This window comes from Ascaphus truei, chromosome 5 (assembly GCF_040206685.1).
Source record: "Ascaphus truei isolate aAscTru1 chromosome 5, aAscTru1.hap1, whole genome shotgun sequence".
In the NCBI taxonomy this organism is placed as follows: domain Eukaryota; kingdom Metazoa; phylum Chordata; class Amphibia; order Anura; family Ascaphidae; genus Ascaphus; species Ascaphus truei.
Window position 1 is genome coordinate 273,903,423 of NC_134487.1, and position 16,016 is coordinate 273,919,438.

Sequence of the window (16,016 nt, forward strand, 5' to 3'; positions counted from 1 at the left end):
ACCTGGGACCCGGTATAGACTCAAGTCCTGAATCCCTGGAGTAAGCTGTTGGTGATCATCCTGAATATGGTCCATTTACCTGAATTGGGCTATAAAGGTGCCTTCCAGTACAAACGGTGTCTTATGGAGTAGCACAGTAAATACTAAATGTGTATCTATGAAAATAAAAGCATCACTTACATGTAAATTGTTACTTCGTTTTTTTCTGGTTACTTGATACGTTTGAAATGTGCTATCATTGGATAATGTGTTTGGAAGAAAGCGCAGGAAAGCAAATTTAATAGAAGATATTCTTTATTTCTCCTCAGAAATCATACAATGCACGTTTAATAGTTTTCTGTAGTATTCCTTCGAGAGGATGCATCGATCATTTTATACACTGACAAAAATGGAAAATATAAAAGGTAAAAAAATATATACAAAAATCAACATTTATTCTTTAGCAAAACGGTCTGCATGGTTAAGAAAATGTAGCTTAAACATTGTATTAAGTCTTGTTAAAAAAAGCTAAAATCAATTTAAAAAAAACTTATTTAAAATGGTAAAATGTATTAAACTTTAAGGGACAATCTCACTTAGCCCACAAAAAAAAAAAAAAAAGATATTGGAACCAACTTAAAAATGTAATAAGTTTCTTTAAAAAAATAAAAATAAATTATTATGCTTGGAGCATATATTTTTTGGGGGGGTGGTAATTGAAAATTTAAATTTCAACAGGGAACCACAGTTTATGTACCCTGCTTCTGTTATAAAGCAGCACTCCAGGTTGCATCTCTTGCTTTGTTTATCTAATTATTTTAGTTATAGGATTGAAGCCGGGGGGGGGGGGGGGGTGTCTCCAGAGCTGAACTACACTAATTTCACCTCCAGGGACCCCCTGCTTCCAGAGATACTTACCTCCGTAGGGGGTGCTGGTACCTCCTACATGTAGCAACTTCAACAAGGCTGTGGGCTAATATAATGGCGGCTTTAAATGTCCTGCGCCTTGCAGACCAATAGGAAGCCGTGACATCATCCTGTGTGGCTTCTTATTGGCCCGCGTGACATTTAAACATGAAGGCGATACCAGCATCCCCTATAGGAGGTAAATATCTCCTGTAGCAGGTGGTCCCCGGAGTTGAAATGAATGTAGTTCAGCACCGGAGACCCCTTGCTTCAATCTTATAACAAAAATAAACGAATAAAGCAAGAAATACAATCTGGAGGGATGCTTTAATAGGGTCTATAAAGAGTAGGGTCGAAACGTTGCATGTGTAAGGTCCAGCACAACACACGCGGACATCACACATAAGAGAAACTTCCTCCCATATTTTGGCTTACCGTGTTTACCAACTGATTAAAAAAATCTATATAAAAATATTTATACTGTATATAACCCGCACGCCCTCCATCCTAAGGGGTTACTAGAGGGTTGGAGTGTATCGGGCCCCACCCTGTGTTGCCATGGGACCATGACATCACAGAGAGTATATAGAGAAGGGGAATATTCGGGAAGTTCAGGTTTCCAGAGCACAAGAGCAGAGCAGCCTCGGGGAGAGCCATTAGGGATGTTCATAAACTAATAACACAGACCAGGCCCCCCTGTTTTATTATGTTGTAGATAGGGATAGCGTCCCTTCAAGTTAGGATCCCAGAATAAGGCTAATGTAGTCCTGAATAACTAAGAGTTAGGAAAACGGCATGCCACAGAGGGCCTCAAAAAAGAGGGATCCCGGGTGTCGGTGGATTGGCTCTAACCGCGGATCTGCATTGCCATTCCTCATCAGTCTGTATGGAAGTGGCAGTTCCCAAACAGTCCAAAGGGTATCAGTTCACTTGAGAAGGACTATCCACGACTCCCGTATAGGCCTAGTGTAACCTGGGTAATACCGTTTGATGATCCCAAAGCAACACCTTATTAGAGCAACTAAGTCAACGTACCTCCATTTGAGCGCTAAGAGTGGGCACTAATGGAAGCACCGTATTCATGTATGTCTGCAATAAAAAATACAGTGCAACGTTGTCACTACGTGAATGAGCGGCCCCTCTGCTTGGGGGACACAAATTAAAGACAGTTGTACTACAAAAGTTCCTGGCGCCCATTATTATACATCCTCTCTATCTCGTCGCCCAGCCGCCTGAAGCCAACACCCTGAGTCAAGGTAATCCATGCTGAGTAGCCAAACCTTGCACAATGATGTACATCCCCTAGGAGCCAGGCAGGGAGGGTTACCTGTAGGTGTCTGAAATCTGTGAATAAAAGCGTCACCCACATTTAAGGGTTGAAACATGTCATTGCTTTTGTTCATTTTGGGAATAGAAGGTACTGCGCCATTCAAAGGAAGAGAACACACATGTTAGACGAATGAAAATTGACAATAACCCATTCACTGTTAGAGTAGTTTGCAACACAATAAAGTAGAGCATATCGTAGGCCTTGCTGGCAGTAAGTGGAAGATCCAGAGTATCTTGAGTATTGTGAGATGGACCAATCTCCACGCTATGTAATACTCTCTAACATCCCCACCCTCAAACCTTAAAGGGATCAGCTGTGAAACTGGGGGCAGGAGGGGAGAGAGAGATGGGTGGGAAGAGAATGTGAGGAATGGGGGGGAGGGGGGAAGAGAATAAATGAGAGGGAAGGGAGGTGGGTGAGAGATGATGAGGTCAGGGGGGTGAGGGCATGATGGGTGGTGGGAGGATGCGCAGTTTGCCCAACCCTGCACTGGGGTACTTCGAAACATGTTATTATTGGGGAATGCAATGATTGGCTATAACATTTTGCAAAGAGTCCAGGGTTCTGTAATTGTCACTCTCGCTGCATTCTGTAAAACAAAGCTTATGGGGGCAGATGTTTCCCACAGGCTTCCTTGGCCTCTAAAGACAGAAATATCCAGTAATCTGACATCCTGTTTGTGGTACGGCATTATCTGTGAAAAAAACACATTTCTGCACGTTATTGGGGGAGGAGCATGTGGCCCATGGGGTGAGATGCCGGTTCAAAAAGAGTGTCACAAAGTCTTTGTTATACAGCAACCCCACCTCATATTCTTACGTCTCAGCCACCAAAAATGAGCTTGTTAACCTTTTGCTGCAAGAGCCACCAGCGCTGTTCTGGTAAAAGTAATTGGGTTCTATGTATCAAGGCAACAGTGCAATTCTGGGGTAACACTTTTGCACAATATATATCAAAGATAAAACCCATTGAAAGAAATAGCATTTATTTTTGATACATATAAAGTCATTTTTCACCCCAGAACTGCACTACTTTTGCCACAATACACAAGTTCATTTATGTTTATACAGCCTATGTCCAGTAAGGTTAAAAAAAAGAGCAATCCTACAAACTGCTGTGAAGTGCTTCTGTATGAACACGGATGATGCTAAACACATAAAGTTAACGTACCTACAAATAGAGATGGACAGACTGCACCAAATCCCCTTCCCAGGCTTTTCACACACAATGCGATCAGGACGTTGAAATCCACGTTCAGCCACTTTAGCCCGCGCGGATTCCGACCATGGTGCTGGGATTTAAAGATTTTTTTAAAATCCGGCATTGGATTCAACATAAATCCAGCATCGGATTGGATTCCGTTTGTCGGATTCTGACTCGGATTTGGAACTGCACTTTCAGTAATAAGAAAAAACAAAATGCCCCCCCAAAAAACGGCGCCTTATTGAGACCGATCCGCGGAAATCCGTGGCTGAAAGGAACTTGCAAATCCGCAGCGGATTCAAATGCGAAGTCACAATCCTCCCATCTCTACCTACAAACAAATAGCCAAATACTGTTTTTTAAGACTAACTAGTTCCATATCACACCACAGGAGGTCACTGTCCTCACACCAGAGAAAGGAAAATAGAAAACTACTTGACTCGTAACCTCGTCATTGATTCCCACCCCTGAAAAGCCTTAGGCCTCGTTCAGGGTGCAGGCTTCGGAGGGAGGGCGTGCTGCCGTGCTGCCGTGGGACACAAAGTATTCAAATTGAATATTGGTTGTCAGGGTAGCAGCTGCCCTGTCTCCGAAGCCAGGAGTTGACGCTGGCTACAGTTTCACTAAATGAAAAAATCGTTTTTTGAAGCTGCAGCAGCGTCACTGGGACCTCGGCAGCCAATGAAATCATTCTTGAGAATGATTTCAAGACTGCAGCCTCGATCCCTAACCTCAGGTCTGTGCTCCGCCCCCTCCCCGCCTCCTGAAAACGTCTGCTGGGGATGAACACACAACTCCCAGCAGACTGCCGCCCTCCCTCCCTCCCTCCCGCCCTCCCTCCAACTCCTGTCTCTGGCACCCTGTACGAGGCCTTACTTCCCACTTTAGTGAACACAGACAGCTGTATATGGGAAGATTCCAGTCTCACAAACATCACACACTGTTTAAACTGTAGATATTCAAATTGTGGGTGTGGAATGCAAATGAGCACACACCAAGAGGATTATTCAATAAGGTGTCGATTCTGCACGGCCGCGTGGAAAATCCCGTTGACTTCCCAGGCCGTAGTGCAGAAGCGGAACTATCACACTTTATTGAATAAGGCCTCTGGTGTCTCACTTGCAGCTTCCACCCTCTTTGGAATTTGATTTCAAGCAGCAGTGCTACCTACTTGTCAGCAGTGCAGTGCACCCTAACGGCGGAGTCTGTGGCCGTTTTCCAATGATTGAGTATCATTTCAAATGTTGAGACCTGCCAGGCCAAAGGTTACGATAAAAAGCCAAATAGATAGTACTGATCAACACATGTCCTACCTTTTCGTCCTGACAACCAAAAGAAGTCTTCCTAAATGCATACTATTGGGATTGAGAAGGAGAGATGTCTTGTGTCTGGTCATTTGAAAGGCTTTGTCTCTGAGCCGTGGTAACTTTCATTGTTATTCATGCTGCTGCTGCCACATGAATAACATTGTACATATGCAGTATTAAAATATTTATCCAGGTGGCGCTGCCATTTTAAGTCAAAGGGTTTTGTTTAATCGAGAATGTTTGCAATGATGTTAGCTTGCTGGCTTAATTTTCCAGCACTCACTCACAGAAGAAACAATTCTTCTAGTTTTCGAGAGTTTTCTATAAACTATTCAGGGGTGGAAGCAGCTAATTAGTATTAAGAACATTCTGCCCCAGTTCTTTGTTTATTCTTTCTTTAGCCAAAGACCTTATTGCCACTGTGATCAAAACCCATTGTGTGTGTGTTGCTTGGAGGCTTTGTTTTGGCTGATCAACCACTGGTTCAGTTTTCACTTCGAATGATTTTTTTCGTGCCATCAGTAAGCATCCTCTAACCATAGACCTGCTCCATCACAATTCCCTTATGAGAAGATACATGTGAGTGTTTTCCCTGCAATGCCCTAATTAAAATGCTTCTATGGCATGTATGAAAGATATTTGAGAAACATGAAAATGTTCTTCTGAGGGAAGACATTCAGGTGCACCGTTCCTGAGTTCTCACTACACGGCTGGGGAACTTTATGGTGTTATTTTGGAGGCCTATGAGGTACAAGTCCAAGATGTAAGCTTTCCCAGGCTTCAGGTCGGTGATTTGCTCTTCGGTCAGGGTCTGTGGACCTCCCTGTCTGCAAAGCACTTTGTCAGCTCGAGGCCGAGTGCTAGTACTCAGGCAGCTGTTCTGATGTTTGCGGATCAGCTTCAGATCCAGGTTCTGCTCTAAGTGTCTGGCATAGATACAGTACTTGGTTCCTTGTGCGCTTCCAGCCCAAGTCACTGTGACTGATGAGCAGGACTTCTTGGATATGGTCAGGTTGATGTCAGGTGGTAGGTTAGGAAATGGCAGGCGGTGATGTGTAGTGGTTGTGAAGAGTTTCACCAAGCCTGGACCTCCCCTGCTGGATTTTAGGGTGATTATATAATTGTCCTTTGGATTACCAAACAGTTTAAAGTTATGAGCTCCCTGGAGGCTTTGGGATACAAGAATGTCTCCGTTTACAAAGATTTGAAGATGGACCTTGTGGAGACAGGAGTGAACAAAGAGCCATGTGGAGCCACGAGTAGGCATGTCCATATTCAGAATTTTCAACCCTTTGCTCTTAAGGAAAATATGCATCATCTCCTCATGCTCCAGCAGTGGTACCTGTGATCTGTGCTTTGTTTTGGTCTCTGCAAAGTTACCAGTGTATGCAATACTGGTGCCATCGCTTGGGTTCACTGCAAACACATCAAAATAATATAGAGTTCTAGGCTTTAATCCAGAAATGGTAGCATTGGCCCAGTGCCCAACGCATACTCTCTGACCTCCCACTACAGTTTGGGGAGACCACAGTTCATTATTGCCATTCCACTCCTTAGTAGGACCTTTCAAATTCTTGTAGGCTTTTTGTGAAACGTGCGCCTTAATTTTGGAAGTTTCCATGGCTGATTTTCTTGATGTGGCTCCTTCCTCATCCCAATGGGACCTTGGTTTTCTCTTTGTGTTCAACTCAGTGGCACACAGGGTTTTGAAGTTATGGTGCTTATTTACAAACACGCAGTACTCAGACTCATTTGAATCAGCAGCAGCTCCTAGGCTTGGTTTCCAGGACAACTCTACCCTGTCCTCCTCCACAGAAATAATCTCTACGCGAGGGTCAGTGGGAAGTTGAGGCAATGGGTCCACTTGTTTCCCATTGTCCCAGATGAAAACCTGAAAGTTAGTGTCAGACTCCAGTGAAAAAAGGTCAAGAAGATACAGGCCACCTGACGTTACCGGCGTAGAGAAGGATTCTTCCCCATTTCCTTGAAAGGAAAACAGTCTCGAGGAGTCCCAGTGCCCATGCTGCTGAAGGTCCAGCTGTCCATTATCTCCTAAGGGAAAGGAGAATGGTAAAAAACATAACCCATTTGCAATCTCTGTTTCCTTGTGTCCTTCATTTTAACAGTGCTATCGTAGAAGAAACAGGCATTGTATTCTCCTTCCTCTAGAACAGCGCACCCATAACCTGAGCATCCAACTACTGAATGTACAGTAATAGGAAACATGTCTTGGCATTCATTCTCTAAGACACTTAGTCTAACACAGGGGTGTTGCGTCCCCCTGCCTGCTCTCCCCCAGTGCTCGCGCCCCCCCCCCCTTACCTTAGTGCCGGCGTCAAATGACGCTGCGGGGTCATATGATGCTGCATTGCCATGGCGACGCGTCGCCCAAAGCTAGCTGAATCACGGTAAGTGATCCTCACGTGGTCCCGTGGCATTTAATTTAAACGCCTTGGGGATGAGCGAGGGGGACTCTGTAACCGCCGCCCCCCCCCCTAAAAAAATCTTGCACCCCCCAGTTTGCGCACCCCTGTTCTAACGGATGCTTATTCCTGCATTTCAAAATCCATTCCCTGAGCTAAATTGAATAAAAGACAAAGTCGCATATTTACCACCAGCTGAGTGACCCCTGTCATGTGTGGCATGGAAAGAGAGTGCCCAGTAGAGGGGTGATTCACAGGGGGTCATTCTAACAGTGACTGCACTCTGGCTTCCATTCACAGCAAAGTAATATCTGTGGGTAGAAGGAAAACAAAGTCATCAGGAAATATATAATGAGCAGTTACATGGCCACATTTTAAATATACTTTTAGTTCTTATTGTAATGCCCCAAATCGTCCTATGCTCTGGAGCAGCTTAGGACAGATGCAGGACATTCATGGCACATGAGAGGAGTAAAGCATAGTCCCTTGTAGGATGATACAGTATGTCACTGCAGCATGACACAGAGACATTCATGGCACATGAGAGGAGTAAAGCATAGTCCCTTGTAGGATGATACAGTACAGTATGTCACTGCAGCATGACACAGAGACATTCATGGCACATGAGAGGAGTAAAGCATAGTCCCTTGTAGGATGATACAGTATGTCACTGCAGCATGACACAGAGACATTCATGGCACATGAGAGGAGTAAAGCATAGTCCCTTGTAGGATGATACAGTATGTCACTGCAGCATGACACAGAGAGATTCATGGCACATGAGAGGAGTAAAGCACAGTCTCTTGTAGGATGATACAGTATATCACTGCAGCATGACACAGAACTAATCAGCTGGTTGCCTAGCAGCGAGAAAATCTTCCCACATGACTGGGAAGTGACAGAGACTGAATGGAGTGACTAAAGGTAAAATGGACAGGCCATGAAAGACAGAGCTGTATAATGGAAACAAAGAGTAAGGAAGTAAAATAATTAGAAAATATAAACAAATGAAAATTATAGAAAGAGTGTGAGAGTGAGAGAGGTGAAGGAAGGTATGTGAATGTTAGGCTGCGTCCATAGAGGGTGGAGCCGCGCTGAGCCGTGCGGATGCTCCGCGATGAGCCCCGTCACCCTCAGTGAGGATGTCTTGAGAGGGGGCTCCCGCGAGCGTCCGCAGGCGTGCTGAGGCGCAGGGATTTTAAGCCGACAGCAGAATCTGTTTCTGAGCGCGCTGTCGGCTGAAAACCTCCAATCAAAGCGAAGTAGCGTCAGCGTCATGGCACCGTGACGTCGGCGCCGTGACGTTGACGCTTCGCGGGCTATTGGCCCAGTGACGTCAGTGCCCCGCCTCCCCCCGCCTCCCGATTGTGTACGATGGCTCATAAGCCTCAGCGTCAGCGCGGAGGAGCGCGGCTCCCCTCTCTATGGACGCAGCCTTAGGTAGATACAAAGATTCACCGTTAGGATTATAGATAAGAGATACAGTGTATGTAGACATTCACAGCGAAGGAAATGGATATAACTAAAGCAATATGGAGATTGTGGGTTAGATAAGTATATCGAAACAACTAAATATTCATAATTGTTTGTATATGGTAATAGAAAAAGAGGGAGATGGGGAAAAAGGCAAAAGAGTGGGATAGGAAGATAGAAAGAAGGAGAGATATAGAGATTGAGAGTTAAGAGAGAGGGGGTAAGAAAGGAAATACAATCAAGTGGGAGTGAAATGGGAAGATTACATTTTCAGAGCATTCAAACAATACTCAGTTAGGACACGCACAGTAATAGAGCCTGGCACCAAATATAAGGCTGCAGGCACACAAAGTCAGCCACACTAAGATTAATTATTAAGTAAAGTGACATGGAAATCATCACTATTCAATTAAGTGGAACTGGAGTTTAGCGAAACTCATTCGCAAAATTGTAATTCTCCACCACATAAAACATACATGTCCACACGTATACGGCGGTAACTCATTACCAAAATTATAAAATTATGTATATACAATATTTTCTTAATACCAAGTTACAGTAGCAGGCATTACTATCCAAGAGCTACAGTAAATAGCAAACCCAGTGGTAACATAACAGCCATTGGATTCCTAAAAGCGAACTCCTACCCCTCTCCAGCATGAGTCTCCATTGCCTATCGTCTTTCACAGAATTGGAAAGGTTTTCAAGAGGTTTTAGTGTACTAACTCGGTGGAGGTTTCTCTCTTCTTCTGGATCTTCTGGATCTAGTAGGTAGGCAAATCTGGTTACGGGATTGCTAGGATGACGTAGGGACTCAGCAACCACCTTGTGGCCAGTTTGCCACACAGAAAAATCTAGCCCCTATCTGCATTGATGGAGCTGAGGCTTTGTCATTGTATAGTATATCTTGCTTCTGATGCACTTCTCCTGTACTCAACGTTGATGTTCCTTCACTCAGTCACATTTGTTGATGCTCTTCCTCCATGACCTAGGACTAAGTCAATGGGGAGCCTTCCATTGTGACGGAACATTAAGTAATACGGGATGTGTAGTGTAGAACAATGAACAGCGTTATTGTAAATATACATTGGTGCAGGGAGGATATTTGGCCATGTTTGTCTTCAGGGAGGGTTTGCAGCATGCCTATGAGGGCCAGATTCATTTGTTTGCACAACCCATTGGATTAGGGATGATGTGACGTAGTGTGCATTTCATGTCTCACATACAATTTGTAGCATTCTTTGAGCAGCTTTGATTTAAATGCAGGTCCTGTTAATATCTTTTTGGGATAACCATAGTGCCATCAAAACACTTCTGCTGCATTGGTATTTTTGTCCATAAAATCCCTTACTGATGCTGCTACAGTGAATTTAGAATAATGGTTGATCATTGTCAGCACGTAGGTGTTTCTAAAAGAGCTGTAATAGTCATAATTCTGTTCTGAACCTCGCAACCCATGACTGGCATAGGCTATTACTCCATTTTGTTCCTGACCCAAGACTGCTCTCATCCCTTCATGGCTTGCATCCGTGTATAATCTAAATGATTGTGAGTAATCTGGATACACCTGTATCGGTGCCTACGTAAGAATAGCTATACATTCGTCAAAGGCTTTTTGTTAAGCCACTGTCCAAGTTACAGACTGTTGTCATAATCTATGGCTGTTGGAATCGTCAATAGCACTTTATGAGTCCAAAGAATCTCCTGATATATTCAACCGTCTGAGGTACTGGCCAATTCTTCACAGCTTCAATTTTAGCTGGATCCGGTGAACCACTTTACTCACTTAGATGTCCAAGTTAATTTTAGCAAATGACACTGATGGTTCAATTTCAAACCATACATGGTTCAGCAACCACAAATGTTGTCCAAATTCAGCAGATGCTTGTATGTTTTTTGACAAAACTATTATATCATCAAGATAGAGTGAAAGAATGTCAAAATGTTGACTACTTAGACAACACTCCATTAACCTCTGAAATGTGCTTGGAGTATTATATTACCACCGACAGCCCATTGGTTCAGGAGATATTCAACTTATATGTATAAGATCTAAAGGAGCTTAAAATTGCCACCAACTGGAACGTACCAGTGAGATGCCAGTGTTGTGAATTGGCTCACGGGCAGGAAGCAGAATAGTGACCATCTTGGAAGAGGGCAGAAAGCCTTTTCTTAAGTAACAACATTTGATTTAAATTGAGATGCTGTAGGACCAATAGTTGGAGACTCCTTTGTTCAGGCCCTCCTCCAAAAAGGAGGTCAAGAGACAGATGACTGCTGATTCCAGTGCAAGCACTTCACAGACCAAATCAGTGCGATTTGGGGGGTATTGACTTCTATCAGTGAGACTCTATTGAAGATTGATAGTGCTAAAAATGAGCGGGCCTGACTCTAAATCAGCGAGTGAGACTCTAGGGAAAAACTGGTGAGAGTTGACAGGTCTGACTGCATTGAACTGCTTAGGAACAAAAATAGAGCCCTTTAAGGTTACCACACAGCTCCTGGTCCCTCTGGGATTTCAATCCATATGTGTGTGATAAGAATAGCTAATGTACAAAACAAACGAGCTGAAGTTTCCACGAAGCCATTGCCTTTATTTTAAATGGATGCCCCTGACAGTTTATCTTTTTCTATTTTCCAACCACATTTCAAACCCTGGATTGAGTGGACATCTTACTGTGGTCAGCAGCCATGTGGCCTCTAAGACTGTTGGACGGAAGTTCTGACAGTATATGACACACCGTGAGGTTCATTTATCATGCACCTTTTTGATAAAAGTGAGACAAAAGTGGAAGGAGAAAGACACCAGATTTATGAAAGAAAACACCCATTGGTTTCCTAAATAAATCTGTATCTCTATCTGTTCTCTGTCTGTAAGCACTTTATTTACCTTTTACACTTTTGATTATAGTTGAAGCACTTGTGCGCAACTTCATTTTGGGCTTCAGTGCGCTGCATATACCTGGTGGGACGTTTCTACACATTTCAGCAGCAACCCGATCAACAAAGTGGATGTTTGCTGGGTAAACATCTCTATTCCTTCTCCGATATCAACATATGGATGTAGAAGGTGAATTCCTTTTCCCAGACCACACAGTCTAAAGGTTACCATGGTAACCTCAGAAATCATGTTTTTTAACACCAAAAAAAAACATTGGGGAAAAACAAAAACAAAGACTAGGTCATGCTCACAGGGAAAGAGCTAAAAACATGATATGAGTTAAACTTATATAGACTTCAAGAGAGAGCGGGGTATAGTTGCATTATCTCGGAAATGGATCACATATAAATAATGAACTACAAAAGTAGCTCACAATTAACCCTGTTCACAGCCACCTAATTTGATTTGGAATAGCAATCTCTGGCAGGAAATGGTTAACACAGACTTGGAACACACACACACACACGTTTGCATTTATAGTTACATGGAATAAGTTGAGTAAACTTTGCCCTAACATAGCATTGAGCAGTGAGCTCCTTATCTTTACGTTCGATCATATCAAATACAATTCCTCTGTTTCACCCGAGGCACATAAGTGGGAGTCGATGTTTTATGGAAATACATGTTTACTTCCACGTATTGCATTTTTTCCCCCCATTTCTGCTTGCAGCTGTATCATATTAATGAATTGTGTTAACATTTACAATGCTGGAAGTTTGGCAGGATGGGGACCATGTAATCGCGTCGATAGTGATCCCATTGTCACATGGTTACACCCGCCCCTTCCTCTCACCAGTGGTATGATTGGACATTCCAATTACGTTCACTGCCATCTAGAAAATAGCAACTATAGCATTGTGTACCTGGCTTGGCACAAGGGCCCTTGGCGTGGCCCAAGGTACCTGTGTCTTACACTTAGAGAAACGAGCAGGGGGGGAAGTGGGGTCACTCCTTTTTCTCCCACCAGCCTCCTTTTTGTTTTTACATGGGTGCGAAGCAGGGGGTTTCCAGAGCTGAACCACGTTAATTGCAGATCAGGGGAACCCTTGTTCCCAAGATACATACGGGGGAAGGTGCTGCCGGCGATGTTTCTTCCTGGGGAAACAAAGTGGCAGTTTAAATCTCCCGCAAAACGGGGACCAATAGGAAGCCACAATGTCATTCACTGCAGCTTCATACTGGCCCACATGACGCAAGGATTTTCATACTACAAGGACACCTTTTCCCAGTAAGTATCTTGGGAACCAGGATGTCCCCTGGAGCTGAAATTACAGTGGTTCAGATCCAGGATGCCCTGCTTCCTACCTGTGTATGACACTGAAATTAGCCCCTCTGACAGCTAAACAAAGCCATCAACAGATTTTGAGGACAGGAGAGGTTATTGGCACAAAAGGGGTGGGGTGCTTATCAGACGAAGGTCTGGACATTTTTATTAATAACATCACACAGCTCCTACAGGCTATAAAGAGTCAGTGCAGGGTCACAGCTTGGGTTGGGTGTTCTGCCTCAGTAAATGGCCTTAATGGGGCCTCTGGGTAGCGGAAGTATACAGATGGGAAAAAGCAGGCATCAGCAGCCACACAGGATCAACAAATGAGGATTGCTAAAGAGAGCTAGTTCCCATGCAAAAAGATTTAATGAATTGTACAAAAGATAACAACAACATTGTGGGGTACTAGACCCCCCACCAACGCGTTTCGAGCGCTAGCTCATTATCAAGGTGACTTACAGTACTCACCCTGCCGTTTTTTGTAGTCCCCAGAAGCGCGCCAAAATTCATTGCAAAACACTTCCTGAAACTCTCAGGAGCGACGTCGGCGTGATGACGTCCGCGCGCGATCAAGGGAATACAAAAAAAAAACCTTCAAAATTTCAAAACTTTATTCAAGAAACATGTATGTCTCATCTAACTATTTTCTCTTATATTTTTGTAACAGCACTTGATTGTTTAGTGTTTTTTACCACTAGAAGACATGCCTGGTACTCGCGTTGATTTTTAATCTTAAAAATGTTTGTTGAATAAAGTTTTGAAATTTTGAAGGTTTTTTTTTTGTATTCCCTGGTCGCGTGCTGACGTCATCACACCGACGTCGCTCCTGAGAGTTTCAGGACGTGTTTTGCAATGAATTTTGGCGCGCTTCTGGGGACTACAAAAAACGGCAGGGTGAGTACTGTAAGTCACCTTGATAAAGAGCTAGCGCTTGAAACGCGTTGGTGGGGGGTCTAGTACCCCACAATGTTGTTGTTATCTTTTTGTAGAATTCATTAAATCTTTTTGCATGGGAACTAGCTCTCTTTAGCAATCCTCATTTGTTGATCCTGTGTGGCTGCTGGTGCCTGCTTTTTCCCATCTGTATACTTCCAGGACCTATGAAAAAACGGATGCACACTCCCCTCAAGTGGATGAAGACATATCTACAGTGATGACAAGGAGGACAAGCTGACTCTGAGTGAGTAATTACTTTACTTTAAGCATCTGGATATTATCTGGATACTCTCCATTCCGATATTATATGCTGGTCCACATGTATGTGAGGTCCCTTACTGCAGTGTTTGTGGGGACCCTAGTCCACTAGTCGGTTCACAATTGGAGCTTCATCAGCAGCTGTCACCCATTTTGTCTGGACTTATTCAGTCACTCAACCATAGGGGGGTTGCACCTCAGGATTCTTCTATCAAGTTAATTGTCTAAAAAAGGCTTTTGTTTGCAGCACCACACATTTGCTCTTCTACTCTGGGTAGCGGAGCCATCACCCCAGCCAGGTTAAGGGTGCTTGGAAAATGCTAAGAAGAAAAGGCGCAGACTGTAGGTCGGGCCTGTGGTTAAGTCCCCAGAAGAGATTGGGCAGGCGGAAGAGGCCCCTGTCCGAGTCACGTGGAAAAAGCTGGCCGTCAACTCAGCGGTTAGGTCTAGGTAGCCACAATGGAGGACTGAGAGGTGAGCATTCCTGTATGGACCCAAGGAGGCCAGCCAGAGTTGGCCTGTTAGGATTCTACCCCACACCCATTTGTGTGCATACATGGACTAGCAGCTGAGTGACATGTTTTTACATCATGTTGTTCTATTACATTAAAGCGCTGAGCTAATTTTACTTCCACTAAACTTGTTGGTTCCATTTATAGGTGGGTAAAATCGAAGAGTACGAACATTAAGCCTTTAAGCAGAGGCCCCAGAATGGGGCAGTCGCCCCCATAAGGGCTGATGTGCCTCATAACACGTCTGAGTCGGGCGGCGATTTGTGATTTATATCTTGGGATATTATGTTATGATTAAATACAGAATTTAAATTAAATATGCACATGTTGGATAGATCTTTTTATTGGGTGTATAGTATATTCTAATGTATGCATTGCTCTATAATTTATTTTCTCTTTTCCTGTATTTTTGTGGATCCAATGCACTTCGTGTATTTTTTTATTATTGATTGTATAGATTTAATCAAATTGGAACCATATCGGATAGTATGTACTCATTGTACCTGAAATGTTTTAATTCTTTAATGAAACTGGATACTTTATTAAGCTGTACATGCGTTTTTACGTCTGTTCAGAGTGTAATTAAAGTTGAATTTAAAAATAGTTTCCAGAGGGTTAAAATAATCTGTTAGAGATCAAGGGCTGTATATAGGGACAGAACTCCTAATAAGATGCCCCTGACAAAGTTGTTAGGACGAAACGCTTTGGGTGATCCTAGCCTGTGAAACCAGAAGTGAAAACTCATCTGGTCGCTAAGGAGAAGAGATACATGGGTGAGACACCAAGAAACTAAACTAAGGACTAACATTTTTATGCTGGATTTTTATTTTAACATTAAGGGTAAAAGGGGACGATAGACAGCACTCTGATGGTGTTGAATATATGCAATTGCAGGGTGCACGGAACAAAAGGGGACCCTTATTCCCCTGTATAGTACTAACAAATCTACGTAAGTACCAGCACTCACTGTCTAATAGCCTCAGTGGCTCTGCTCCTTCAGCTGCTTGTGTGGAGTGCTGAGGCACTCCACACAAGCAGCTGAAGGAGCAGAGCCACTGAGGCTATTAGACAGTGAGTGCTGGTACTTACGTAGATTTGTTTATTTTAACATTGTTTTCTCCCCTGCTCCCTCCCCATGAGATTTGATTGGAAGAGAGACACAGTCAAACAAGACCATACAAAGTTGGAGCAATTAAGAAAGGCTGTGAAAGCACTGACTACATCTGAGTTTGGAAGTGTACATCTCATGTAGTCTTCCCAACTTCAGGTTAATGGGTGACACAGAGATAGAAAGGAGGATTAGTCATCACGTCTGCCCTTCCAGTACAAGGTGATATAAGGACAGACGTTCGTTAAGTCTGTCCCTATCAGAGTAACATACAGGGCCAATGACAGGGAAAGAGGGCAGCTGGAGCAGTTAAGCAAGAGGTCTTCAGGCTGGCTGTGTCGTACAAACCTCAAGAACTCCTACCTCGTCC

At 43.7% G+C, this 16,016-nt stretch overlaps 1 protein-coding gene across 1 annotated transcript; it reads right to left on the reverse strand.

Annotated features, from left to right (window-relative positions):
* Positions 1-4,249: 4,249 nt before the first annotated feature.
* On the reverse strand, positions 4,250-13,049 carry LOC142495946 (protein NDNF-like). The gene is made up of 3 exons (XM_075602106.1): positions 12,426-13,049; positions 7,338-7,459; positions 4,250-6,777 (listed from the first exon to the last, which is right to left on the reverse strand). The coding sequence occupies exons 1-3, from the start codon at positions 12,722-12,724 to the stop codon at positions 5,402-5,404; spliced, it is 1,797 nt and encodes a 598-aa protein (XP_075458221.1). The 5' UTR covers positions 12,725-13,049; the 3' UTR covers positions 4,250-5,401.
* Between the last annotated feature and the right edge of the window lie 2,967 nt (positions 13,050-16,016).

What these genes read in the sequence shown, in the direction of transcription:
- LOC142495946 (XM_075602106.1), bottom strand. Translation starts at nt 12,724, where the DNA reads ATGACATTGTGGCTTCCTATTGGTCCCCGTTTTGCGGGAGATTTAAAC. An exon ending in GGGCCCTTGTGCCAAGCCAG is followed by an intron (nt 7,460 to 12,425) that starts GTACACAATGCT and finishes TTCTACCCACAG; the next exon opens with ATATTACTTTGCTGTGAATG. An exon ending in CAGGGGTCACTCAGCTGGTG is followed by an intron (nt 6,778 to 7,337) that starts GTAAATATGCGA and finishes CCTTTCCCTTAG; the next exon opens with GAGATAATGGACAGCTGGAC.